Source organism: Canis aureus, chromosome 5, assembly GCF_053574225.1.
Source record: "Canis aureus isolate CA01 chromosome 5, VMU_Caureus_v.1.0, whole genome shotgun sequence".
Classification (NCBI taxonomy): Eukaryota; Metazoa; Chordata; class Mammalia; order Carnivora; family Canidae; genus Canis; species Canis aureus.
The window spans coordinates 5,965,567-5,993,283 of NC_135615.1; the positions used below are offsets into that span (position 1 = coordinate 5,965,567).

Here is a 27,717-nt window from a genome sequence, read left to right on the forward strand (position 1 = left end):
GGAAAGGCAGAGGTAGGGAAAGAAAAGGCCTTCCCACTGAGCCAGGTAGCCTGATGCACGGGGCTTGATGTCAGGAGTGGGATCGTGACCATAACCAGAGAGAGATGCTTGACCCACTGAGCCCCCCAGGCTTACCATAATACTTCTTCCTTCCTGCCTTCCTTTTTTTAATTAAGCTTTTTTATTTATTTATTTTTTCACCTCACACTCTGGGGTTTATGTACTTATTTTATCTTTTAGTTTTTTCTTTTTCAAAATTTTTTTAGTTGGAGTTCAGTTTGCCAACAAAGAGCACAGCACCCAGTGCTCATCCCGTCAAGTGCCCCCCCCTTGGTGCCCGTCACCCAGTCACCCCAACCCCCCACCCACCTCCCTTTCCACCATCCCTTGTTTGGTTCCCAGAGTTAGGAGACTCTCATGTTCTGTCCCCCTCACTGATATTTCCCACTCATTTTCTCTGCTTTCCCCTTTATTCCCTTTCACTCTTTTCTATTCCCCATATGAATGAGACCATATAATGTTTGTCCTTCTCCGATTGCCTTACTTCACTCAGCATAATACCCTCCAGTTGCATCCATGTTGAAGCAGATGGTGGGTATTTTTGTTTCTAATTGTTGAGTAATCTGTGGTATATGTCCGCAATGGAGTATTACTCAGCCGTGAGATTTTATTTATTTTTGAGGAAGTGAGCGAGCATGTACAAGCAGGGGATGTTGTGGGGGCAGAGGGAAAAGAAAGAGAGTAAGAATCTGAAGTAGACTTTGTGCTGAGCCTGGCGCAGCGCTGGATCTTATAACTCTGATCATCACCTGAGTTAAGACCAAGAGTCAGATGCTCAACGGACTAAGCCACTCAGTTGCCCCTAAATAATGATACCTCTAAAGAAGCATTAGAGAATACAGGTTTCTTTTATGTATTTATGGCAAATATTTTTGAGAACACAGAATGTGTTCTGAAACTTTATTTTCAAAAATGTTTTCTCACCCAGTTTGTTTTCTTATTTAGTGTCAAACAACAGAGGAAAGCAAAATTTGCCTTGGAAATAGGCTTTGTCTTAAAACACAAAACAAGTGTATTTTACAATATCAAATCTTGCTGCTGTTGAGAAGTTCCTATTTGATCAAAAAGTGATTGATTAACACGGTCAGAGCTTGTCTTTTATCAGCCTTGACTTAAGAGGGACAAAAGAGGGGCAAAGGAGAAAGCAGTCAGGAACATGCAGAGTGATTTAGACATTTGGCAAGTGAGGGGAAATATCAAGACAAGGTTTTTGGATTGTGTTTGTTTTTCTTCAGTGTTTATGTTTAGGTAAGGAGTCTTCAATTTTCAGGGATAGTAATTCTTACTCACGAACCAGTGAGTGTGTTGTAAATTTATATAGAGATCAATTCTAGGAGGACTCTAAGGACATCAGATTGGCAGTAAACTGGTGGTTGAATGGGCACGAAAAGGGACGCCTGTGTGACTCAGTGATTGAGCATATGCCTTCGGCTCAGGGCATGATCCCGTGGTCTCCCAAATCGAGTCCCACATGGCACTCCTTGAATGGAGGAGCCTGCTTCTCCCTCTGCCTGTGTCTCTGCCTGTCTCTCTCTCTCTCTCTCTCTCATCTCTCATGAATAAATCAATAAAAATCTTAAAAAAAAAAGTGGACAAGAAGAGGAAAGAACACAGTATAGTATTTTGCAGCTATAGCCACTTAGATACGAGTCTAAACTCTGCTTGCAAATCTAGAATGTCTTGATGGGAAGGACGTAAGGAGTGTGTAAATAATGGAATCAAGTTGCATTTTGAGTTTACTAGTCCTTGTTCTACCTCTAGCCATGGAAATTGAATGCAGGTTTGATAAGTGACTCATTTCTGTTTTTGGCTGAATCCTCAAGTGATAGGGAGAATTGGCCACATAGGTGAAAGAGGAGACTGGCATGGTTGTGTACTGTACTACTTCTCAGCTAGACTTGTGCTGGTGAATCACAGTCAACTAGGGAACTTTAAAAGAATTTACAAGCCTAAACTGTCCCGTGAAGATTTCGATGGAGTGAATCCAATAACGTGTGTACGCAGAAATTTGGAAATAGGGTTTTGAGATTCTGATACAACTCTTGGCTAAGAACTACTGAATGGGTAGGTATACATATACAAATTTAGAGATGTAAAAATATTAAATCTCTGGAAGAGATTTAACTGAAGTTGGATACTGGCTACTTCCTTCCACTCTCTCCAACATTAGCCTTTCATCTCTCTGTATCTCTTTGAGAATTACAGATGAAAATTATTGGTCATCTCTGTTGGCTTGAAAAATAATTACCTTTTCTTCCAGCTATCAGTCATTCACCGGCACCCAGATGGGAAGTCTTTATGAGTAGTCTTTTAATAAGTAGAGTCTGACCCTTTAAAGATTTTACGTGTTTTGCTACCATTCTGATTATTACAAGCAGGGTTTTCCCAATTGCAGCAGTAGAAATCCGTGAACCTTCTTTTTTAGTTGAAGCTGTGCGATAGACTATCTTAGGATGTCTTTCAAATTCATAGGGCCCTGGCATAGTGCATAATCACTACTGTGTTAAACATTCAGCATGTAGTTAGTGACAATACAGATGGTAATTGTTTTAATAACTTTGCTTCAGCATTCCTCTGAACTCCTGTCTGTTCGGTTAGCAATGTGAGGGAAGTAAATACAAATAGATTGTAGTTGAAACAAGCATTGGAAAATTCTGACAGTAGGTGTTAATGAGTCTTCACAGCAATTTTCCTTAGAGGGTGGGGCCTAATTTGTTGGTAAAACGTGATCCTGATGCTTTAGGAAAGGTTTGATGTCCAAGTATTTGTTTTACGCACGGCCATTGGAAACAGTCACAGCAAATAGAAAAACACAAGTAGGCTATAGACTAAATGTGGCCCCCGGATGTATTTAGTTTCCACTGTCAGTTGAGCTAACATTTAAAATTATGGCACGCATGTAGAACTCTGGATTTTGAGCTTTTCTTACAGATCACTTCTGGTACCTTGAGCCCATGCTGCTGTTTGGTATGCTGTGCAGAGGCTGTCCCTTTATAGGAGGCGTGTGTCTCCAGTTTGCTCGTGTCCCCGCCTAGGTTCTTCACTGACTCGTGTCACCTGCTTTGCCTCCATAACCATTGAGTTTACAATTACTGTTTTATGGTATATGTTGACAAAGATTTCAAGATTTCAAGACACTCCATATTAATTTATAATATATATTTTGTATTTTATGTTAATTTCTTAGGATTGGGATTGAATTTTCTGTTTCTTTGTCTCCTTATTTTTTTCATTACTTTATTCAGTAATTGATGAGAGACACACAGAGAGAGGCAGAGAGCTAGGCACAGGGGGAAGCAGGTTCTCTATGGGGACCCTGATGTGGGCTCGATCCCAGGATCCCGGGTCACCATGCTAAACCACTGAGTCACCCGGTACCTCAGGATGAATTTTCCAAGTTAAAATTTAAAAGTTTTTTTTTTGAAAACCATTTTTTCTTTAAATGTACTGTATTCGTGTTCCTTTTGGAATATCTGCAGTCCTATGACGTTAATCCATTTTATTTGGATATATTAAGCATATTGCAGAGAATATTAAATTATTTAGTATTATTGATTGTGCTAAAAATAATCTATGTAAGCCAGTATTAGAATTTTTTTGTTATTAAGATTTTTCATTTAAATTCATTTTACCAATCTATAAAAACACAGTGCTCCTCCAGTATTCCTATTTTTATTGATAAGCTGTTATATTTTTATTTCTGATTTACACTTTGCCTAAAATACAAAATAATTATAAATAGTAATCACAGTAGAAACTGGAATACTAAGAGGATTTTTAGAAGTGGATATGCCTTACGGGTCCCAGAATTAATATAATTGAGACCAAATCTCATACTTATTTCACGTAGCATAATATCCTATGTCAGTCAGAGGAAGACAGTTATCATATGGTCATATTCATTATGTAGATGTTAGAAACAAAACAGAGTATCAGAGGGGAAGAGAAGAAAAAGTAAAACAAGACAGAGTGAGGGAGACACACCATAAGAGACTCTTAATCATAAGAACCAACCTGAGTGTCCTTGGAGTGGTTGGTATGGGTGTTTGGGGTAACTGGGTGATGGACATTACAGAGGGCACATGATGGAATGAGCACTGGGTGTTACATAAGACTGCTGAATCACAACCTTTTACCTCTGAAACTAATAATACACTATATGTTATTTAATTGAATTTAATCAAAAAGATAAAAATGAGAAAAATCTCATACTGAGCTTTCTAACAGTTAAGATAAAGCTTTATCATTGTATAATAGGAGTAAGTCCAAGGATATTTATTTATTTATTTATTTATTTATTTATTTATTTATAATTTTATTTTAATTCAGTTTGCCACAATAAAGTATAACACCCAGCGCTCATCTCATCATTTGTGCCCTCCTTGACCAAGGACTATTTATTTTTTTAAAAAATATTTTATTGATTTATTCATGAAAGACACTGAGAGAGAGGCAGAGACACAGGCAGAGAGAGAAGCAAGCTCCATGCCGGGAGCCAGATGTGGGACTTGAACCTGGGACTCCAGGAACACACCCTGGGCTGAGGGCAGGAGCTCAACCTCTAAGCCACTCAGGTTTCCCAACCACGAACTACTTAGTATTAAGCATTCAATGTTCAGTTGAAGCTTATTTCTTTTATTTATTTATTTATTCTTTTTCTATTTTTGATTTCTACTAAGCTTTATTTACGTATTTTAGAGAGACAGCTTGTACATGCACAGTCTTGGGGGGTTGGGTGAGGGGAAGAGGGAGAGAGTATCTTAAACAGACTTGGTGCTGAGTGCCAGGGGAGCCCAGAATCCAAGGTGGGGCTGGATCCCACCACCCTGAGACAAAACCAAGGGTCACTCAACTGGCTACGCAACCCAGCTACCCTGAAACCTAGCTCTTTTCATTCAGAGTCCATCTCCTTAGTGACTCCTTAGTGACTCAGTGTTTTGTGTTGACATCTGGGATCCCATACCATTGATAGAAGAGAATCAAGCAAGTTTGTACAACCTGGAGAAAACCCTCGCCTTTATTGGAAAGTTCTTAAAGCTATATCCCTGAGAACTCTTATTTCTCAAGTATTAATGTTTGCTCCAAAAAAAAAAAGGAATTGTCAAATGGGGATGAGCAAATGTAAATGGAGTTCATTTGTGCTACATGTATAGTGCAGTTTTGAGTATTTCACAAACATAGATGATCATTGAATCTTTCTTTTGGGGCACAGTGTCTTCCTTCTTGCAAATTATGTATTCTTTGGAATATAATTGAAAAAACACTATTCCAGAGATATCCATTAAAATCAATAACAATATTTTAAATATTCACTACTATGTTTTAGAGAGTGGAGATACAGAGATTAAAAAAATCACCCCTGCCTTCGAGAAGCTCTTGGTTTAGATGGTGTGGAATAGAGTGTACCATGGTATATTATGTGAGAGAAGCAAAGATTCTTGGAGCCAGGCAATGTTTGTAGAATGACTTCAGGTAATCTATGAAGAGGTAGTGGAGGTCTATTTTTTTTTAATTTTACTTTTTAAAAGGATTTTATGTTTTTGAGAGAGACAGAGAGCAAACAAGCAGGAGAGAGAGCACGAGTGGAGGGGAGGGGCAGAGGGAGAGGGAGAAGCTGACTCCTTGCTGCAGAGGGAGCCCAAGGTAGGGCTCCATCCTGAGACCCTGGGATCATGACCTGAGCTCATGAGCTGAAGGCAGATGCTTGACCAACTGAGCCACCCAGGCTCCCTGAGAAAGCAGTCTTTTAAAAAGAAGGAGCAGGTGGTGAAAACAGAGTGGTGAGAAGGAAGGGGCTAATTTTATTTTACTTTCTACAGTATATGTTTTAAGTTTAACAGAATGTATAGAAATTTTAAAATTTAGCATGCAAATATGTAATTTTATAAATTATAAGTTGTTTTTTCACTTTTATAGGATGGCCTCACACCAGTTTTAGTTGCTCTAAATGAAAACAAAGAGCAAATGGTGAAATTTTTAGTAGGAAAAGGAGCACGTCTACTTTCAGGGGATACGGTTAAAAGGTAGAGTATTTTTTTGTTTTGTTTTTTAAACCTTACTATTTTGTCTTGAGTGGTAACAATTTCTCATGTCATAAATTTTATCTTAAGATGATTAAGTTATAGTCATATAGTGAAAAATGTCAGGATGTCATCTCTTAGGTAGAAAGCAATTTTTCTGACAGGCCAACATGAACAGTGTATAGCAGAATTCATATTTCTTTGTAATATTGATTGATGTCATTTGCAATAGTTTTTTTGCCATCGGATTTTATATTAAAAGGGTTTCATATTAATATTATTAGTTTTATAATGGGGACTCCCAACTTGTAGTTTACTTTATGACACAATTCTGGATATCTGAACTCTTTTATTAATATTTTTTAAGATTCTATTTCATACTTTAAAAGATATACAATAAGCATAAGTAGGAGTTGTTTTGTTTTTTTGGATGACACTTTGCTTTATTACTTTTTGTTGAAGAATACTGATGTTGTTAGATGATCCCGAAGTGGTTACCATTAGCAGATACTCTGGGTTCATCAGTTTTTATACTTTTTCATGTCCAGTATGTTTTATCATTTTCATTTTTAATTGGAATGGATTGAAGGATGAAAGAGAACCTTAGGTGAATAGACTCTTCCTTTAATGAGGATAAATCATAGGTGAGTGATAAAGAGAAAAGAGATGGACTTTAGATTCACAGAAGACTAGGTTTAATTGTTAGCTTGCCTCCTTGCTGGGTATGTGACCTTGGAAACATTACTTACCATCACCAGATACATATCCTGATATGAAAAGGAGGATAATAATATATCCTTCAAGGGTGGTTGTGTGTAAATAATTATATATATATATATATAATCATGTGATTTAGTGCCTACCACATGTTTAACTTAACATCACTAACTGCAACTATGACTGTTTTCTTATCATTAGTGTGAATATTACTGTTTTAAGCCTACAGATAGCTTTTATACCGACCTGGCCTCCAGGTGGTTTGGAGGTACACTGTACCAGTTTAAGGAAGAAATGGGGATTTTTAAAATGATTTTATTTATTTATTCATGAGAGACACACAAAGAGAGGCAGAGACACTGGCAGAGGGAGAAGCAGGATCCAGAACTCCAGGATCACGCCCTGAGCCAAAGGCAGACACTCAACCGCTGAGCCACCCAGATGTCACAAAATGGGGAATTTTTTTTAAAAAACCCTTCACCTATTCAGATCAGTGACCTCGGCATAGTTTCTTGTTCATCAGAGGGTTTTAAATTAGCAACTTCTACTATGATACCCAAGTGGAACCAGAGACTTCTTTTTTGTCCCTTCATTTTAGCCGTGGGGTTAATTTACAAAAATGAACACTTGGACATGTTAGTGGTCAATTCTGTAGCAACATGTGAGATATTACCCTGATGAAGTATATCAGATTAGGTGCTTAAATACTCTGAGTTCTTAAGGATGAAGTTATCTCTCTGTTATTTTAGAATAGCCCTTATGCTTGCTGTAAAATATGCTGTAAAAGATGAACCATGAAATATAGTCAGTCTTCTCTTTAGGAAGGTTTTCCTAAGATGTATATGGATGGACTGCAGAAGAATATGCTATTATTAATAGTATTAATATGTAAGTTTACATTAAAATGCTAGTTATTACTAGGATACCTGGGCGGCTCAGCGGTTGAGTGTCTGCCGTGGGCACAGGGCATGATCCCGGGGCCTGGGGATCGAGTCCCACGTCTGGCTCCCTGTGAGGAGTCTGGTTCTCCCTCTGCTGATGTCTCTGCCTCCTCTCTCTCTCTCTCTCTCTCTCTCTCTCTCTCTGTGTATGTGTGTGTCTCTCATGAATAAATAAGTAAAATCTTTTTTCAAAAATGAAAATAACTTAAAACATGCTAGATATTTCTCAACTGAGGTTTAAAATATAGTAAAATAGTGTTACTTCCTAGGTAACAGCTGAGAAGGTATAATTTGATTCAGCACTTTGGGGTGGCAGTGAGTTAGAGCCTATCATCACCCAGAAACCAAGCAAAAGGCTAGACTAGTTAGAAGTAGCAATGGGTGCAGGGTTCTTTATGTCAGGACTCTTGAGACCTTTATCCTTAGGGATCCTCACTGTATCTGTTTCATTCCAACTATAACCCTTCTGCATGGGGTTCACATAATGTTATACCTGGGTGCTTCTTAAAAAGATTTTATTTATTTATTTATTTATTTATTTATTTATTTATTTACTTATTTATTAATGAGAGCAAGCACAAGTGAGGCAGAGGGGTGGAGGGAGAGGGAGAAGCCGACACTCTGCTGAGCTGGGAGCCCAACACAGGGCTGGATCCTTGAGGCCATACCTGAACCAAAGGCAGATGGTTAACTGACTGAACTACCCACCTCAACGTCTGTTTTGACTAACTATTGTGTCCTAAGATGTTCAGTTTCATAGAAAACTTTATACTTTTCCTTGTGGGTTATCGCCTATACTTTCCCCCTTGAATTTCCCGAGAACCTAAGGGTTTCCCTAAGACCAGAGAGACAGTCCTCTTTCATAAGCCTTTTGGATGGAAAAAAGGACATGCTCATCATTCTGTGGTTTCCTTTGATTCTGTTCCTGCAACATTGCTGTTGAAACTGGTTCTGCAGTCCAGTCGTGATTGACTTTTGCTCATAGGATGCCCTTGCTGATTCTCATTCGTCAGTCCTCATGGTGATCCACACTTAGAATTCAAACTTACAACCCTTTTATGTTTATTACATATGCTTATATGCTCAGCTGCTATTCCAAAGCCACCGGCATGCTGTTCTGGCAGCTGGGCCTTCTGGCTTTAGCCCCATACACCCTTCCCTTCACACTCAAAAACCTTACGTGGAAACCATATATTAGCCCAGACCTTCATGATGAATTAACCTTCGAGGATTTTGTTTGTCTTTTCTGCTAGCAGACTTTAGTTAGGACCATTCTAAACTATTAAAGGAGTTCAAATAATACTACAAGAAGAGACTGGACTTTCCTTCCCCTTTGTTCCTACATCTGTACCCGAAGCCTGCTTTATTTTTTTAATTTTTTTAAGATTTTATTTTTATTTATTCATGAGAATACACAGAGAGGAGAGAGAGAGAGGCAGAGACACAGGCAGAGGGAGAAGCAGGCTCCATGCAGGGAGCCCGACATGGGACTCGATCCTGGGTCTCCAGGATCATGCCCTGGGCTGAAGGCCATGCTAAACCACTGAGCCACCCGGGCTGCCCCCCAAGCTTGCTTTAACTCCTGTGGAATACCTTTTTTATTAGGTCATGGAAGGTCTCATATTGCCCTTCCCAGAGTTGTGGGCATCACCTTGCCTGAGAGACCACGTTTTGGGTATAATACCTCATTAAATCCTCCTAACAGCCTTGTAATATAAGATGGTAAGATTCCTGTTTTATAGAGAAAGACTTTGAGTGGAAGAGAAGTGGCTGGTCTAAGAACAAAAAGCTGCTGGTTTTAGAGCTGGGACTTTGGGATTTGAGACACTTTCCATTATGGCAGGCTAACTCTTAGTTTACTGAGCAAAATGCCTTCAACTCATGACTGGTTCACCTTACTTTTGTTTCTCCTTTAATTATAATTACATACTTGATAAAAGTTTTTAGAACTAACAAATTTGAAGTACCTATTCGGGTAATTTAAGTTTTGATGTTAACCCTGATATTCTTTGAAAAATCTTAAGAATTTGATATATCTGGTAAATATTTTTCATATCAGTATTAAAAAAGTCTCATTGTTTATCACTCTTTCTTATACGTAGCAGTGACCAACTAATTTCTGAACATGAAGAAGAAATGAAACCTGAAAATTCTTCACAGAATCATGATCTAGGTATGATTTTTTAGAGTGAATTACTTATGGTGGTCCTAACATAGATGAAGTCAGAGTAAGGCAGTTTTGATCATGAAAAAGCAATGAAAACAAAACAAAACAAATCGGATGTGTAAATTGCATGGGTGTTTGGTTTCTTAATTTCTTTCTTAATAGTCTAGGATTCAGAATTTGAGAAGTTCTTTTTGGTAATTTAAAATATGAGGCAGTATTGTCTGAAAATAAATTCGTTATCTTAGTATTTTTTAGAATTTATTTCTTTATTCCTCAGAGACACACAGAGAGAGGCAAAGAGAGAGGCAGAGGGAGAAGCAGGCTCCATACGGATGCCTGATGTAGGACTCAATCCCAGAACCTGGGATCACAACCTCAACCAGTGAGCCATCCAGGTGCCCTCATTAGTTATGAGACTTAAAATCCTATGGGATAGCTTTGTGTAAATAAGGAAAAAAGATTTTCAAGTTAGTATGTTTTATGTTTCCTCTATAAACATGTTATAAAAATTACTGGTTATACAAATGGTATTTTGACTTTTACAAGTGGATTTCATTTAGTAAATATTATTATAGCGTGATTTGTCTCATTATCCTTAAAACTGGAACTCTGCAGTACCTTGCTGGTCCTTTACACAAATGGCAAACAATAAGAACTGCAAAACTTAGCTAGTGTGCAGAAAGACCAATGAGATTGCTTGATTTTTTAGGTGATGACCTATCCTACGGAAGCCTGTTGAGGAGCACAGGTTATTTTAGATGCTGTTGCATCAACACAATCTCACTATTAGTGACTTCACTTCTCTTAAGTCAGAATGTGATATGTTGACTTCATTAGAACAATGTTCTCTCCTGTTTGTTGCATAATACTGTAGTTCTTTGGAAATAAGATACTCTGTTATTAGTCAAAAGATGATCATAATAAATATTCAAAAAGGGCAACTTGGGCTCAACAAATTATAATAAAAGCACAAAAATGTTCGCAGTCACAAAGATGTTACCGTTGCTCCCCAGAGGTGGCACCTAGTGTGTTGCATGGTCTGAAATGTAGGAAGAAACCTTTAACTTAGTGGATCTCTATCACAGAAATTCTTTAGGTTGGCTTTGGTTTTGCAAGTTATAGGAAGCAAAGATGGAATAGAGTTTTGGTCTTTCAAGGTGCTCATAATAGAATAGAGCTGTCTTTGTGTTGTGTTTTTTTTTTTAAGATTTTAATTTATTTATTCATGAGAGACAGAGAGAGAGAGAGGCAGAGATATAGGCAGAGGGAGAAGCAGGCTCCAGGCAGGGAGCCCAACATGGGACTTGATCCGGGAAGTCGGGGATCAGAGCCTCAGCCAAAGGCAGACACTCAACCGCTGAGTCACCCAGGAGTCCCTGTCTCTTTTCCTGCTTGGCTAATTAGCAACAGCTTCAGGTATTTTCACATGACAATATCCATGACCAGAAGAACTGTGTTTGTCTTTGTGTTTCTTTTATATAGGAAGAAAACTCAGCAGCTTGCAGTAAACTTCCCCTAACATTTTATAGGCTAGGTAACATGACTTGCTTGTTCCTAAACCAGTCACTGGTAAGTCAGGTACTGTGATTAGCTTAGAATAATCCTTTCTCCTTTTGCAGCTGGGGCGAGACCACATTCTTTGTGTATTGGGACACTAAATATCCAAATAAAGCTGTGGTTCTCCAGCAAGAATGAAGAATATGGAATGGCTGTTGGGGAGGGAGCCAGCAGGGATTGATAGGAGAATTTGAAATAGAAGAGTAATCAGATTAGATTTGAATTAGGGCCCTTTGGTTATGGCATAAAATGGGGATCACCAGGCTTTTCTTAAAAGGGCCAGATAGTGAATATTTTAGGCCCTGGGGTCTCACACTCTGCCATTGTCGTGTGAAAGTAGCCATAGCAATATGTATTGAAATAGATGTGACTGTGCTCCATTACAACTTTATTTACAGAACCAGATGGCAGGTTGGATTTGGCCTGTGGCCATAGTTTGCAGGCGTCTCATGTGGAGGATAGATTGAAGAATACCAAGTTAAAGATACTGGAAGACAAAGGAAGCTTTTATTTCCTTAGCCAAGTATCAGTCCATTTTGAAATTTTCAGCCCTCTCTACTGAACAAGTCAGGAGGCTCAATTCATTCCATTTAAAATGTTGTTCTTGGGATCCCTGGGTGGCGCAGCGGTTTGGCGCCTGCCTTTGGCCCAGGGCGCGATCCTGGAGACCCGGGATCGAATCCCACGTCGGGCTCCCGGTGCATGGAGCCTGCTTCTCCCTCTGCCTCTCTCTCTCTCTCTCTCTGTGTGTGTGACTATCATAAATAAATAAAGAAAAAAATATTTTAAAAAAATAAAAAAAATAAAATGTTCTTTTTCTAGGCCTTATGTCTTTCTCTAGAAAAGGTTTTGAGAAGAGTTTATTTATTTATTTGAAAGATAGCACAAGCGAGGTGGAAGGACAGAGGGAGAGAGAAAAGCAGACTCCCTGAGGGTCTCCACCCAGGACCCCAAGATTGTGACCGGAGCCGAGCCGAACTTTGTGATGAGGCATTTCATCCTGAACTTAGCAGTCTCTACTGAGGAGCTGGAGAGGTTCCGTTGTGTTCCAGCTAAATATGTATAGTCTGTTTTAACTGCTCCTAGTAGTGGAAGTCCAGGAAAATCATGCTATTTAAGTTTGCCATTGTCACTTTATGATAATGATTCTGCTAATGATACCATTTCCTGTCCGTCTCATAGGGTTTGGTTTGGTTACAATAATGGTCATTAGAAACATCCACTTGTATGTACCACATCCTGATAACTAGAATTCTTTCTTGCATTGGTAAATATAGAGGAGAAAATGAGATTTCTTAATGCATTAACTGCCTACCAATAGTACAATTAATATCCACTGTAGTGTGGTTTCCAGGTGTGGTCCCAAAGGAATACTTTTGAACAAGTCATCATCTGTCTTACAGTTTTAATATTCTGTATTTTTCTATTGTTGACTTAAAATGTATTTTCCTGCTTTCTTTACTAGTGGCTAAGAAGTCTGAAGAAGTCTCTTTAAGCAGGTAGGACTTTTATGGATTTTTTTAAAATGATGTGTTAACCAAGGAAGTGGAGAGGAAAGGATTTGTTGAGTGTTGTCTTCTGGGCTAGACACTGTATTATGTGCTTAATACGTCTTACTTATTACTTATTAGTCATTGCAATAGTTTCACCAAGGAGCTGTGCTGTTATAGCCTACTTTTTATTAACTAGTCAGCTGTAGTTCAGGGAGATGGATAAACTGACCCAGGATTCCATAGTTAATGAGTAGCAGACCCATGATTTGAATGTTAGCCTGCGTGGCTCCCACATACATGTTTTGCCCCTCAGCAGCACTGGAATTAAGATACAGATCTTAGATCATCCCAGATTGTCAAATTTCATTACATGTTAACTCTGATTTGGAGTTTTCTTAAGAACCAGGCAAGTCCAAGCATTTTCCTAATATATTTGACACAACTAGTGATAGCTAGAGGTAATTATTGCAGTGGTAACTAGTTTCTTGTTTTTACTGTCAAAGATTTTGGAGTGGATCTCAGTTACCTATGGCCACAGTACCATAGCTTTTACATAAGCAAGCCCTAATCAGGCAAGCTCTTAGATATAGTGACGTCTGCTCTCCTTGAGATGAATGATTTTTCTGAAAGTGAAGGATATGTAATCTAGGTATAGACCATGTAACGTTAATTAAATTTATCATCTATTTAGAGGGTATTTCTAAACAGTTGTCTATTTACTGACTTCTCAGTCTAATTTTCCCTTTAGGCTGGCACCCTTGATAAGTTCTGTGAAGCTTTTTCTTTTTTTGTAGACTTTTTTGCTTTTCTCCATGTCCTTTCTATACTCTTTTCTTGATTTTTTTAAACTTTCTTCTCCAATTTTCTTGCTGTTTCTTTTATTCCATTACTTTTTATCATTTCTGCAGCTAAGGATTCTCCATTTTTCTAAAGACAAAATGAAAAGCAGATAGAATTTCAGGGTTTTAAAGAATCTTAGAGATGTGTTAATCAAAATACTCTCTGATGCTGTAACCCATGTTTAACATCCTTACCAAGTGGTTGTTGAAGTGGAGAATTTGAAACTGAAAAGGGATTAAAGTGACTTACTTGAATTTGATAACTGACAGAAATGAGATTTAAATTTAGATTTTTTCCCTTTTCTCTCATCTTTGATTTAATAATATAAAGATAGGGAGTGGGTCTAGTGTACATGAGACGGGAATTAGCAGGAGAGGGCATGTTTCAAGAAGAACCACACTGGGTTGAAGAGGAAAAAGAGTTTTAGAAATGATGACAGAATATTGGAGTTTATGACAAGATAGACAAAGGTCAATTACACAAAGAAAGAACACAAGATATTGGTTGTTGTTTATAAAAGCATATTAAAATAGAGCGTTCAAAAAAAAATAAAATAAAATAAAATAGAGCGTTCAAGAGAGTCCTGAGCAGCATTTCTTTTTGTTGGTTTATTTATTTATTTATTTATTTGTTTATTTATTTATTTATTTTAATTTTTATTTATTTATGATAGTCACACACAGAGAGAGAGAGAGAGAGAGAGAGAGGCAGAGACACAGGCAGAGGGAGAAGCAGGCTCCATGCACCGGGAGCCCAACATGGGATTCGATCCCGGTCTCCAGGATCGCACCCTGGGCCAAAGGCAGACACTAAAGAGCTGCGCCACCCAGGGATCCCTCTTTTTGTTGGTTTAATTGAAGGAACTAGCATACTTCAGGGTTTCTTTTCCTTTAAAAAAAGATTTTATTTATTCATGAGACAGAGAGAGAGAGAGAGAGAGAGGCAGAGATACAAGCAGAGGGAGAAGCAGGCTCCATGCAGGGAGCCTGACTTGGGACTCAAACCTGGGTCTCCAGGATCATGCCCTGGGCTGAAGGTGGCACTAAACCGCTGGGCTATCCGGCTGCCCTACTTCAGAGTTTCTGTTGAGAAACATTAAAATCAGTTGAACCACTGGCAAGAGTATTTACAGCAAATAGGAATGGGACATCATCGACTTCTACCCCACCTTACAGAAGGCGGGTTAGATCCTTTCAAATAATGGGGGGAATGGAGATTCTGAACTATGTAAATGTATGGCCCAAGGTCACAGGGTCTTGTGATCGCTCCACCTCTTTTCGTAATTCTCTGATGCCCTTCCCATGTATGTGTAGGGTTTGGTGGGGTAGGACTAGCTGTCAGATCAATAACGGAGCTTCATTTGGGTAGTTGGTAAGGTGCCTACATTGAGATGACTGCATGGATGACTCAGACTCCATTTAGCTGGTTCTCCAGGAGCAGGAAATGGCTCCTATTCTTGGTCATTTGAGCCTTTCCTTGTTTTGGGAATCTGTGCCTTGGCAGGCTAAAGACTTAAACGTTGGAGAGTGCCACTGAGCCCTGCAGAGGAGTGATCCAGGAGTGGTAGCTCACAAAAAGAAAATATTAGGCAGTGTGTGGGTAAATAGAGGCACAGATATCAGGACTATTTGTATAGCAGTCTCTCTTCTTGGGTATCTGAGTGCCCTTGATGATTTTTAAGGTCTTGCTAGTTTATGTGGACGTAAATAAGGCAGGACTTGTGAAACTTGGATTTTATAATTTTTAATCTTTTAATCTCTTCGGGAATAGTATTCCAAGTAATAACATATAAATTTGTTCTTTAACATCTGTAGATAGTTCCTTTTCAAAATTTAAGTATAGTTGACACACCGTTATGTTGGTTTCATGTGTACAACATAGTGATTCAGCAGGTCTATGTTGTTACCCCATGCTTACCACAAGTGTAGCTACCATGTGTTACTGCATATTGCTCTTACAATTCTATTGACTATATTCCCTATGCTGTACTTTTATCCCTGTGACTTACTATACCTGGAATGCTGAACCTCCCACTTCCCTTCACCCATTTTTGTCTGTCCCCCACCCACTTCCCTTCTGGCAATACAGAATTCTCTGTACTTATGGGTCTGGTTCTGCTTTTTGGTTGTTTGTTCATTTGTTCTGCTTTTTTGATTCTACATATAAGTGAAATCATACAGTATTTGTCTATTTTGCTCTGACTTATTTCACTTGGCTTAATACCCTCCAGGTAATCCACATTGTTGCAAATGGTAAGGTTTCATTCTTTTTTATGGCTGAGTAATATTGCTCTGTGTGTGTGTGTGTGTGTGTGTGTGTGTGTGTGTGTGTTATACATCTGTTGATGGACATGGGTTACTTTCATATCTTGGCTGTTGTAAATAATGCTGCAGTAAACATTGGGGTACATATGTTTTTTCAAATTAGTGTTTTCTTTTTTGGGGGGTAAGTAAGTACCCAGTAGTGGATTACTGGATCATGTGGTATTTCTATTGGTACTTCTTCAAGGAAACTCCATTTTGTTTTTTACAGTGGCTGCCCCAATTTCTATCCTCATCACCAGCTCACGAGTATTCCTTAGTCTCTGCATCCTCACCAATATTTTTTAGTGTGTGTTTTTGATTCTAGCCATTCTGACAGGTGGAAGGTGATAATTCATGGTGGTTAACTTTTGTCCAGTTAGCTGTCAGACATTTCAGAGAATTCCTCACCTGTCACACTTAGTTATGGGAACTAAAACTGGGCCTTTACTGGGCATTTCACAGGTTAGGAGAGGTGAAAGCAAAATAGATAACTAAACCCTTTTTAAAAACAGAGGCCAAGGGGTGCCTGGCTGGCTCAGTCGGTTAAACGACTGCCTTTGGCTTGGGTCATGATGTCAGGGTACTGGGATAGAGCCACATATAAGGCTCTCTGCTCAGCAGGGGCCCTGCTTCTTTCCCCTCCCTCCACCTGCCTCTCTGCCTACTGTGCACACACACACACTCTCTCTCTCTCTCTCTCAAATAAATAAGTAAATAAATAAATAAATAAATAAATAAATAAATAACATGTTAAAAAAATAACACAGAGGCCAAATTTTGAAAGACCTGTATTCTGAAAACATTGGTGAAAGCAATTGAGGATGACACAAAGACGTGGAAAGAATTCCATCTCATAGATTGGAAGAGCACCTATTGTTAAACTGTGTATAGGACCCAAAGCAATCTACAAATTTAATGCAATGCCTACTAAAATCCATCGACATGTTTCACAGAACTAGAGCAAACAACACTAAATTTATATGGAACCACTGAAGACCTCAAATAGCCAAAGCAATATTGGAAAAAGAAAAACATAACTGGAGATATCTCTATGCTAGATTTCAAGTTATATTACAAAGCTGTAGTAATCAAAACGGCATAGTATTGGCATTAAATGGATACAAATATCAGTAGAATAGTATAGAAAATCCAGAAATAAACTATAATGATATGGCTAATTAATCTTTGACAAAGCAAGAAAGAATATCCAATGGTTTGAAAAGGCAGTCTCCTTCAATAAATGATGCTAGGAAAACTGAATGGGTATATAAAAGATTGAAACAGGACCACTTTCTTTCACCATTTACAAAAATAAATTCAAAATGGTTTAAAGATATAAATATATCACATGAAACCATTTTATCCTTGAAGAGAGCACAGGCAATGATCTCTCTGGTATTAGCTGTAGCCAGGTTTTTCTTTTTTTATGTCTCCTGAGGCAAGAGCAATAAAAGCAAAATAAACTGTTGGGGCTACATCAAAATCAAAAGCTTTTGCAGTGAAGGAATCAATCCACAAAACTAAAAGGCAACCTTACAGAATGGGAGAAGACATTTGCATATGACATATCTGATAAAGGTTAGTGTAAGAATCTAAAGAACTGATACATCTCAACACCCAAAACACAATCCAGGTCAAGAATGATCAGAATATATCAGACATTTTTCCAAAGAAGATGTCCAGTTGGCCAACAGATATATAAAAAGATGATCAGCATCACACGTCATCAGGGAAATGCAAATCAAAACTACAATGAGATAGCGCTGCACACCTGTCAGAATGGCTAAAATCAAAACCACAAGAAACAAGTGTAGTTGAGGATGTGGAGAAAAAGGAACCCTGTTGCACTTTTGGTGGAAGTGCAAACTGGGACAGCCACCATGGGAAACCGTATGGCGGTTCCTCAAAAAGTTAAAAACAAAACTAACAATCCAAGAGTTGCACTCCTGCGTATTTACCCAGATATGACAAACACACCAATTCAAAGGGATACATGCACTCATGTTTTTACTACAGCATTATTTGCAATCATCAGCCTAAGTGTGCATGTTGATGGATTAGTGAATAAAAAGTGGTGTGTGTGTATATATATATATATATACACACACACACACACACACACATATATATATATACACACACACACACACAATGGAATATTGTTCAGCCATTGAAAAGAATGACATCTTGTCATTTGCATGGTGAGAGCTAGAGCGTATTACGCTAAGCAGTGTAAGTCAGAGAAAGACAAATATGATTTCACTCCTAAGTAACATGTAAGAAACAAAATAAAAATGAGCGAAGGAGACAGAAAAGACAGATTTACCAAGAAGAAGACTGCTATAGAGAACAAACTGATGGTTACCAGGGGGGATGTTGGTAGGGGAATGGGTGAAATAGGAGATGGGAATTAAGGAATGCACTAGTCATGATGAGCACTGGGTGATGTATGGAATTACCAAATCATTATATTGTATATATGAAACTAATGTAACACTGTATGTTAAGGATACTAGAATTAAAAATAAAAGCTTAACCAAAACGAGGCTAAATTTTCGTATGTCAAGAAACTTCATTAATAAACAACTGACTTTGACTCGATTTTTCTTTTTAAAGAAATGAACTTGTCTTTGTTTTCTATTTTTGCTGTAAAGTCGTACCTGCAAAGCTGATACTGATGATTCAAGGCCTTCAAAACATGAGGACTTAAGTTCTGGTACCAAGGTAAAGTACTCTCTTGTAAAATTAATTTTCCTGCTCTGAGTTTAGTGTTGTGTATTATTTACTCTTAAAATATAAAGTGGCTTGCCTCTTGTCATTTTATGTTTTTTTAACTTTTTTTTATTGGAGTTCAATTTGCCAACATTTAGCATAACACCCAATGCTCATCCTGCCAAGTGACCCCCTCAGTGCCCATCACCCAGTCACCACAACCCCCCCCACCTCCCTTTCCACTACCCCTTATTCATTTCCCAGAGTTAGGTGTCTCTCATATTCTGTCACTCTCACTGATATTTTCACTCATTTTTTCTCCTCTCCCTATGTTCCCTTTCACCAATTCTTATATTCCCCAAATGAATGAGAACATATAATGTTTGTCCTTCTCAAATTGACTTATTTTGCTCAGCATAATACCCTCCAGTTCCATCCACGTCAAAGCAAATGGTGGGTGTTTGTCATTTCTAATGGCTGAGTAATATTCCATGGTATACATAGACCACATCTTCTTTATCCATTCATCTTTCGATGGGCACCGAGGCTCCTTCCACAGTTTGGCTATTGTGGACATTGCTGCTATAAATATTGGGGTGCAGGTGTCCTGCATTTCACTGCATCTGTAGCTTTGGGTAAATCCTCAGAAGTGCAATTGCTGGGTCATAGGGCAGTTCTATTGTTAACTCTTTGAGGAAACTCCACACAGTTTTCCAGGGTGGCTGTACCCGTTCAGATTGCTAACAACAGTGTGAGAGGGTTCCCCTTTCTCCACATCCTCTCCAACATTTGTTGTTTCCTGCCTTGTTAATTTTGCCCATTCTCACTGGTGGAAGATGATACCTCATTCTGGTTTTGATTTATATTTCCCTGATGGCCAGTGATCCGGAGTATTTTCTCATATGCTTGTTGGCCATGTCTGTGTCTTCCTCTGTGAAATTTCTGTCCATGTCTTTAACCCAAAGCATGATTAGATTGTTTGTTTCTTTGCTGTTGAGTTTACTAAGTTCTTTATAGATCTTGGATACTAGCCCTTTATCTGATAGGTCATTTGCAAATAACTTCTTCCATTCTGTAGGGTGCCTTTTAGTTTTCTTGACTGTTTCTTTTGTTATGCAGAAGCTTCTTACCTTGATGAAGTCCCAATAATTCATTTTTGCTTTGGTTTTGCTTCCCTTCAGGGATGTATCTTGCAAGAAGTTGCCATGGCCAAGTTCAAAAAGGGTGTTGCCTGTGTTCTCCTCTAGGATTCTGATGGATTCCTGTCTCACATTTAGATCTTTCATCCATTTTGAGTTTATCTTTGTGTATGGTGTAAAAAAGTGGTCCAGTTTCATTCTTCTGCATGTGGCTATCCAATTTTCCCAGCACCATTTATTGAAGAGACTGTCTTTTTTCCAGTAGATAGTCTTTCCTGCTTTGTTGAATATTAGTTGACCATAAAGTTGAGAGTCCACTTGCGGATTCTGCATTCTGTTTCCATTGATCTATGTGTCTGTTTTGTGCCAGTACCACACTGTCTTGATGACCACAGCTTTGTAGTACATCCTGAAATCTGGCATTGTGATGCCCCCAGCTATGGTTTTCTTTTTTAATATTCCCCTAGCTATTTGGGGTCTTTTCTGATTTCACACAAATCTTAAGATGATTTGTTCCAACTCTCTGAAGAAGGTCCATAGTATGTTGATAGGGATTGCATTAAATGTGTAAATTGCCCTGGGTAGCATTGAAATTTTTCCAATCTGTGAGCATGGCATATTTTTCCATCTCTTTGGGTCTTCCTCAATTTCCTTCAGAAGTGTTCTGTAGTTTTGAGGGTGGAGACACTTTACCTCTTTGGTTATGTATATTCCTAGGTATCTTATGCTTTTGGGTGCAATTGTAATTGGGATTGACTCCTTCATTTCTCTTTCTTCAGTCTCATTGTTTGTGTATAGAAATGCACCTGATTTCTGGGCATTGATTTTGTATCCTGCCACAATGCCGAATTGCTGTATGATTTCTAGCAATCTTGGGGTGGAGTCTTTTGGGTTTTCTTTTTCTTTCTTTTTTTTAAGATTTTATTTATTCATTTATTTATGAGATACAGTGAGAGAGAGAGTCAGAGACACAGGCAGAGGGAGAAGCAGGCTCCACACAGGGAGCCGGACGCGGGACTCGATCCCGGGTCCCCAGGACCAGGCGCTGGGCCGAAGGAAGTGCTAAACCGCTGAGCCACCCAGGCTGCCCTCTTTTGGGTTTTCTATGCACAGTATCATGTCATCTGCAAAGAGGGAGAGTTTGACTTCCTCTTTGCCACTTTGAATGCCTTTTGTTTCTTTTTGTTGCCTGATTGCTGAGGCTAGGACTTCTGGTACTATGTTGAATAGCAGTGGTGAGAGTGGACATCCCTGTCTTGTTCCTGATCTTAGGGTTAAGGCTCCCAGTGTTTCCCCATTGAGAACGATATTTGCTGTGGGCTTTTCGTAGATGGCTTTTAAGATGCTGAGGAATGTTCCCTCTATCCCTACACCCTGAAGAGTTTTGATCAGGAATGGATGCTGTATTTTGTCAAATGCTTTCTCTGCATCTATTGGGAGGATCATGTGGTTCTTGTTTTTTTTCTCTTGCTGATATGATGAATCACATTGATTGCTTTACAAGTGTTGAAGCAGCCTTGCATCCCGGGGATAAATCCCACTGGGTCATGGTGAATCATCTTCTTAATGTATTGTCGGATCCTGTTGGCTAGTATCTTGTTGAGAATTTTTGCGTCCGTGTTCATCAAGGTATTGGTCTATAATTCTCCTTTTTGGTGGGGTCTGTGTCTGGTTTTGCAATTAAGGTGATGCTGGCCTCATAGAACGACTTTGGAAGTACTCCATCCCTTTCTATCTTTCATAACAGCTTTAGTGGAATAGGTATGGTTTGTTCTTTAAACGTTTGATAGAATTCCCCTGGGAAGCCATCTGGCCCCGGACTTTTGTGTCTTGGTAGGTTTTTGATGACTGCTTCAGTTTCGTCCCTGGTTATTGGCCTGTTCAGGTTTTCTATGTCTTCCTGTTGCAGTTTTGTAGTTTGTGGTTTTCCAGGAATGCACCCATTTCTTCTCGATTGCCTAATTTATTGGCGTAAAGCTGCTCATACTAAGTTTTCAAAATCGTTTGTATTTCCTTGGTGTTGGTGGTGATCCCTCCTCTCTCGTTCATGATTTTATTTTATTTTATTTTATTTTATTTTATTTTATTTTATTTTATTTTATTTTATTTTATTTTATTATTATTTTTTTAATTTTTATTTATTTATGATAGTCACAGAGAGAGAGAGAGAGAGAGAGAGAGACAGAGAGAGAGAGAGGGGCAGAGACACAGGCAGTGGGAGAAGCAGGCTCCATGCACCGGGAGCCCGACGTGGGATTCTATCCCGGGTCTCCAGGATCGTGCCCTGGGCCAAAGGCAGGTGCCAAACTGCTGCGCCACCCAGGGATCCCCTCGTTCATGATTTTATTAGTTTGGGTCTTCTCTCTCTTCTTTTTAATAAGTTTGGCTAATAATTTATCTGTCTTATTAATTAATTCTTTCAAAGAACCAACTCCTGATTTTGTTGATCTGTTCCCCAGTTCTTCTGGTCTCTATCTCATTGAGTTCTGCTCGAATATTTATTTATTGTCTTCTGCTAGGTGAAGGTTTCAGTTGCTGTTCCTTCTCCAGCTCCTTTAGGTGCAAGGTTAGCTTTTGCTTTGAGTTCTTTCCAGTTTGGGGACGGATGCTGGTCTTGCGATGTATTCCCCCCTCAGGACTGCTTTTGCTGTATCCCAAAGATTTTGAACGATTGTATCTTCATTCTCATAAGTTTCCAGGAATCTTTTTAATTCTTCTCTAATTTCCTGGTTGATCCTTTAATCGTTTAGAAGGATGGTCGTTAACCTCCACGTGTTTGAAATCCTTCCATATTTCTTCTTTTAGTGGTTTAGTTCTAGTTTCAAAGCATTATGGTCTGAATATATATAGGGGGCAATCTATTATATAAATGTTACATTTATATATTAAACAGAGGCGGCTGTTCATTGTATATTCCTAACTATACATACATACACACACACACACACACACACACACATACACACACATATAGTGTGGCCTGTGGAAAAATGGTTGTTAGTATTATTAATAATTAATAATTAATTAGTATTAACTAATAAGTTAATACTAACCTAACCATTTTTTCCACAGGCCTTTTTTAACTTACATTTTTCCCTGCCTTAAGATCATGCTTGATTGGTCACGTCTTATGTTTTTCTTTTTTTCTTCTTCTTCCTGCATTTTTTAAAGGTTTTATTTATTCATGACAGACACACACACACACACACACACACACACACGCACACACACACAGAGAGAGGCAGAGACACAGGCAGAGGGAGAAGCAGGCTCCATACAGGGAGCCTGACATGGGACTCGATCCTGGGGCTCCAGGATCTCGCCCTGGGCCGAATGCAGACACTCAACCACTGAACCACCATGGCTGTCCCCCCTGCATTTTTTTGTACATGACTTTCCCGTACCCTACGTTTTCCTTACATGGGGGAAAAAAAAACAAAACACGTTTCTTTAGTGTCTGTTCTTTCAGTCCATCTCTTTCTATGTTTATTGTCAATATTTTTGATTATGCCTTTCTGTTGTCTGTGTGTGTCTGTGGTTTTCATTCCTGAATCATTACCCCACAAGCCTTATTATTTTTCTCACATTCCTGGAAGGAGCTGATGTTAGATAATCATTTGTCCTTAGCATTTTGACAAACAAAAGCAACTTAAACTGTTTGTAATGCCAACTTGCCCAAATAAATACTACTAGAAACTAAATTTTAATATTTTCTCTTATAAGAGATCGTCATGCAATTATAAATCATTCAAACACATTTGAAAAATTTTAAATATAATAAAATAATTAATTTTTAAAAATATTGTATTCATTTATTCATGAGAGAGTCAGAGACAGAGGCAGAGGGAGGAGAAGCAGGCTCCATGTAGGGAGCCTGATGTGGGACTCTGGGATCACACCCTGAGCCGAAGGCAGATGCTCAACCACTGAGCCACACAGGCGTCCCAATAATGACATTTCTTATTGTTAGTTTTTTTAAAAGATTTTATTTATTTAGTCATAGAGACAGAGAGAGAGGCAGAGACACAGGCAGAGGGAGAAGCAGGCATCATACAGAGAGCCTGATGTGGGACTCGATCCAGGGTCCCCAGGATCCCGCGCTGGGCTGCAGGCGGTGCTAAACCGCTGCGCCACCGGGGCTGCCCTTATTGTTAGTTTTTTTAATTTAAATTACCTAGGGATAGATTTTTATTTTAAGACATTTTGGTAAAGAAAGTATTTAAAAAAAATTTTTTTTTAAGATTTTTTTATTTATTCATGATAGACATAGGGAGAGAGAGGCAGAGACACAGGCAGAGGGAGAAGCAGGCTCCATGCAGGGAGCCTGACATGGGACTCGATCCCTGGTCTCCAGGAATCCCACCCTGGGCCAAAGGCAGGCGCTAAACCACTGAGCTACCCAGGGATCCCCTTTTTAAAATTTTTAAATTCAAATTAATTAACATATAGCGTATTATTAGTTTCAGAGGTAGAATTCAGTGATCCATCAGTTGCATACATCATCTAGTGCTTATTACTTCAAGAGCCCTCCTTAATTACCATCACCCAATTACCCCATTGCCCCAACCCTCTCCCCTCCAACAACCCTCAGTTTATTTCCTATGATTAAGAGTCTCTTACGGTTTGTCTCTCTCTCTGATTTTTATCTTATTTTTCCCTCTCTTCCGCTATGCACCTCCGTTTTGTTTCTTAAATTCCACATAGGATTGAAATCATATGGTATTTGTCTTTCTCTAACTTATTTCACTTAGTATAATACTCTTAAGTCCCATCTATGTTATTGCAAATGGCAAGATTTCATTCTTTAGGATGGCTGAGTAATATTCCATTGTATTTATACACACTGCATCTTCTTTATCCATTCATCTGTCAATGGGCATCGGGCTTTTCTGTAGTTTGGCTATTGTGGTCATTGCTGCTTTAAACGTTGGGGTGCTGGTGCCCTTTCAAATCACTATGTTTGTATCTTTTGGATAAATACTGAGTACTGCGATTGCTGGGTCATAGGTTAGCTCTATTTTTTTCCCTAAATTTTTATTTATTTATGATAGTCACAGAGAGAGAGAGGGAGGGAGAGGCAGAGACATAGGCAGAGGGAGAAGCAGGCTCCATGCACCGGGAGCCCGACGTGGGATTCGATCCAGGGTCTCCAGGATCGCGCCCTAGGCCAAAGGCAGGCGCTAAACCGCTGCGCCACCCAGGGGTCCCGGATAGCTCTATTTTTATTTAACTTTTTGAGGAAGACTTTGTATAATAATCAGGGGTAAGAAAAGTAACATTTTGGGACTATTAAATCTCTTATAATCTTCACCCCATGAGAAAATGTAGGTTAGTAAATGGCGGAACTGAGATTTGAATCTGTATTTGAATGATCTCCAAAACCTGTGTTCTTTTTGTAATGGTGTTCATTTGGTAATGGTGAATATTACAATTATTTTTACGAAATGTGATACTTGTAATCCTGAAAACTATCAATTTTTTTTCTAGACTGTCCCGAAACTAAACTTAAGAAAGCAAATGGCTGCTTTTCTGCGACCCAAGAGTAAGCTATTTGAAGATTTGTGTTTTTCACGGAGTTTTGTCCATTTTTGTGTTATTTAGTAATTCAAAGTTACAGATATCTTCATGTACTCTTTACTTTGTTTTTCACTAAATAGAAGCAAAATGTGGTCTTGTGAGCCAAGAAGATAGACCTTTATTTGCTGACAACAATTTTGCAAGGGAAGATAAGACTGAAACTCTCTGTAAACCATCCGTCAATGTCTCTGACTATTCTCCTCTTGCTTTTGTATCACCCGAAACTCCTCAAACGTCTTCAGCAATGCTTGGTGTTACAAAGGTAAGTTGTTTTGAACTTTGTCCCCCATGTTTTTTCGCATACTATCCTCTTGATATCCTTATAATGAAAAGAATCTTAGGGAGAAATGGAAGCCCTCAAGAATATAAGAGAAAACAGTGTAATAACAACAGAGAAGTAAGTACTGGGTTGAGATTTATTACGGTTGGTGGGAATAAACAAATCTTAGGTGTGCCATTATGGAGGGAAAGAATTAGAAAGCAACTGGATAGAATAGCTAGATGGATGTGAAGATGAGGGGAGGGGTTGTGGGGTAAGAATTCATTTAATAAGGATGAGATGAATGTAAAGATAGGAGAGTTTAGAGAGATTATTATTAAAAACACAGCAGTAGTGAGGCTAAGGTAGAACAGATGCTGTATATTATAAAATGCGGTAGAAATTATTTTAAATGCAAGTTAATAAAAGGCAATACAAAACATGCTCAGATTCTTCAGAATGACAGCTGGTTTTTATGAAGAACTGGGAGGAAATTTTACCCTTTTAAGTTTAATAAAGTATGATAGCCTATATTTAATTTAGCAAGAGTTGTGTTTATACATAGTACAAAGTGAAGTCTGTTTTAAGCCATAATCAGATTTATTATGAGTTTTGAACTTTGGCTGTTGTCTTTCTTGTGGTTTCTAATTAAACTTACTGTGTGGTATAATCTTGGTCGACTTTATATCTTTTGAGAATAGAGAGGACGTAAATAAACATTTTAGTTTTTTCATTAATTAAAACTGAATTTTTTTCTTAGGTAAGTGAGGTTCTTAATCTCTATCCATTAAATGAAAAAAATAAATTTTAAGCTGCAAGATTCTTAAAAAATATAAAAACTATTTTCTGGATTCTGATGCATCTTTTTTTAAATATAAGCTTAGAATAGAGACACATGTCAAATGAATAAACTCATGATTTATCATTTTTTTATAAGATGATTTATCATTATAGAATCGTAAGGAAGGAAAAGTTGCCCGTAGAGTATACAATATTATTTGTAGAAGGATGACCTTTACTTTCTCAAAGATCTCCAACAGTGGATACATTTTACGTTATCTCGGGAAACTTTAGTCTTCATAGTTGTTATATTTTGTATTTTGTATTTTTTAATTTTGTATTTTATTTGTAATTTTTTATTGGAATTCAGTTTGTTAACATATACCATAACACCCAGTGCTCATCCTGCCAAGTGACTCCCTCAGTGCCCATAACCCACTCACCCCAACCCCCTGCCCGCTTCCCCTTGCACTACACCTTGGTCATTTCCCAGGGTGAGGTGTCTCTCATGTTTTGTCACTCTCACTGATATTTTCACTCAATTTCTCTATTTCCCTTTATTCCCTTTCACTAATTTTTATATTCCCCAAATGAATGAGACCATGTAATGTTTGTCCTTTAAAGACTGACACATTTCACTCAGCATAATACCGTCCAGGTCCCTCCACCTCAAAGCAAATGGTGGGTATTTGTCGTTTCTAATGGCTGAGTAATATTCCATTGTATACATAGACCACATCTTCTTTATCCATTCGTCTTTCGATGGACACCGAGGCTCCTTCCACAGTTAGTCTATTGTGAACATTGCTGCAAGAAACATCGGGGTGCAGGTGTCCTGGCATTTCACTGCATCTGTATCTTTGGGGTAATCCCCAGCAGTGCAATTGCTGGGTCATAGGACAGATCTATTGTTAACTCTTTGAGGAACCTCCACACAGTTCTCCAGAGTGGCTGTGCCAGTTCCCACTCCCAGCAACAGTGCAAGAGGGTTCCCCTTTCTCCACATCCTCTCCAACATTTGTTGTTTCCTGCCTTGTTAATTTTGCCCATTCTCACTGGTGGCAGGTGGTATCCCATTGTGGTTTTGATTTTTACTTCCCTGGTGGCCAGTGATGCAGAGCATTTTCTCATGTGCTTGTTGGCCATGTCTAT

The 27,717-nt window shown here is 38.6% G+C and overlaps 1 protein-coding gene across 9 annotated transcripts in view; it reads left to right on the forward strand.

Moving 5' to 3' along the window:
* Nucleotides 1-27,717, forward strand: part of LOC144313633 (ankyrin repeat domain-containing protein 26-like) — a 212,726-nt gene that overhangs the window by 82,866 nt on the left and 102,143 nt on the right. For all 9 annotated transcript variants that reach the window (XM_077896684.1, XM_077896685.1, XM_077896681.1 and 6 more), the window contains 6 exons: nucleotides 5,977-6,083; nucleotides 9,841-9,911; nucleotides 12,928-12,961; nucleotides 18,753-18,822; nucleotides 25,437-25,491; nucleotides 25,607-25,788. In XM_077896684.1, the coding sequence (XP_077752810.1) occupies nucleotides 5,977-6,083; nucleotides 9,841-9,911; nucleotides 12,928-12,961; nucleotides 18,753-18,822; nucleotides 25,437-25,491; nucleotides 25,607-25,788 (519 nt within the window). The remainder of the gene's footprint in view (nucleotides 1-5,976; nucleotides 6,084-9,840; nucleotides 9,912-12,927; nucleotides 12,962-18,752; nucleotides 18,823-25,436; nucleotides 25,492-25,606; nucleotides 25,789-27,717) is intronic.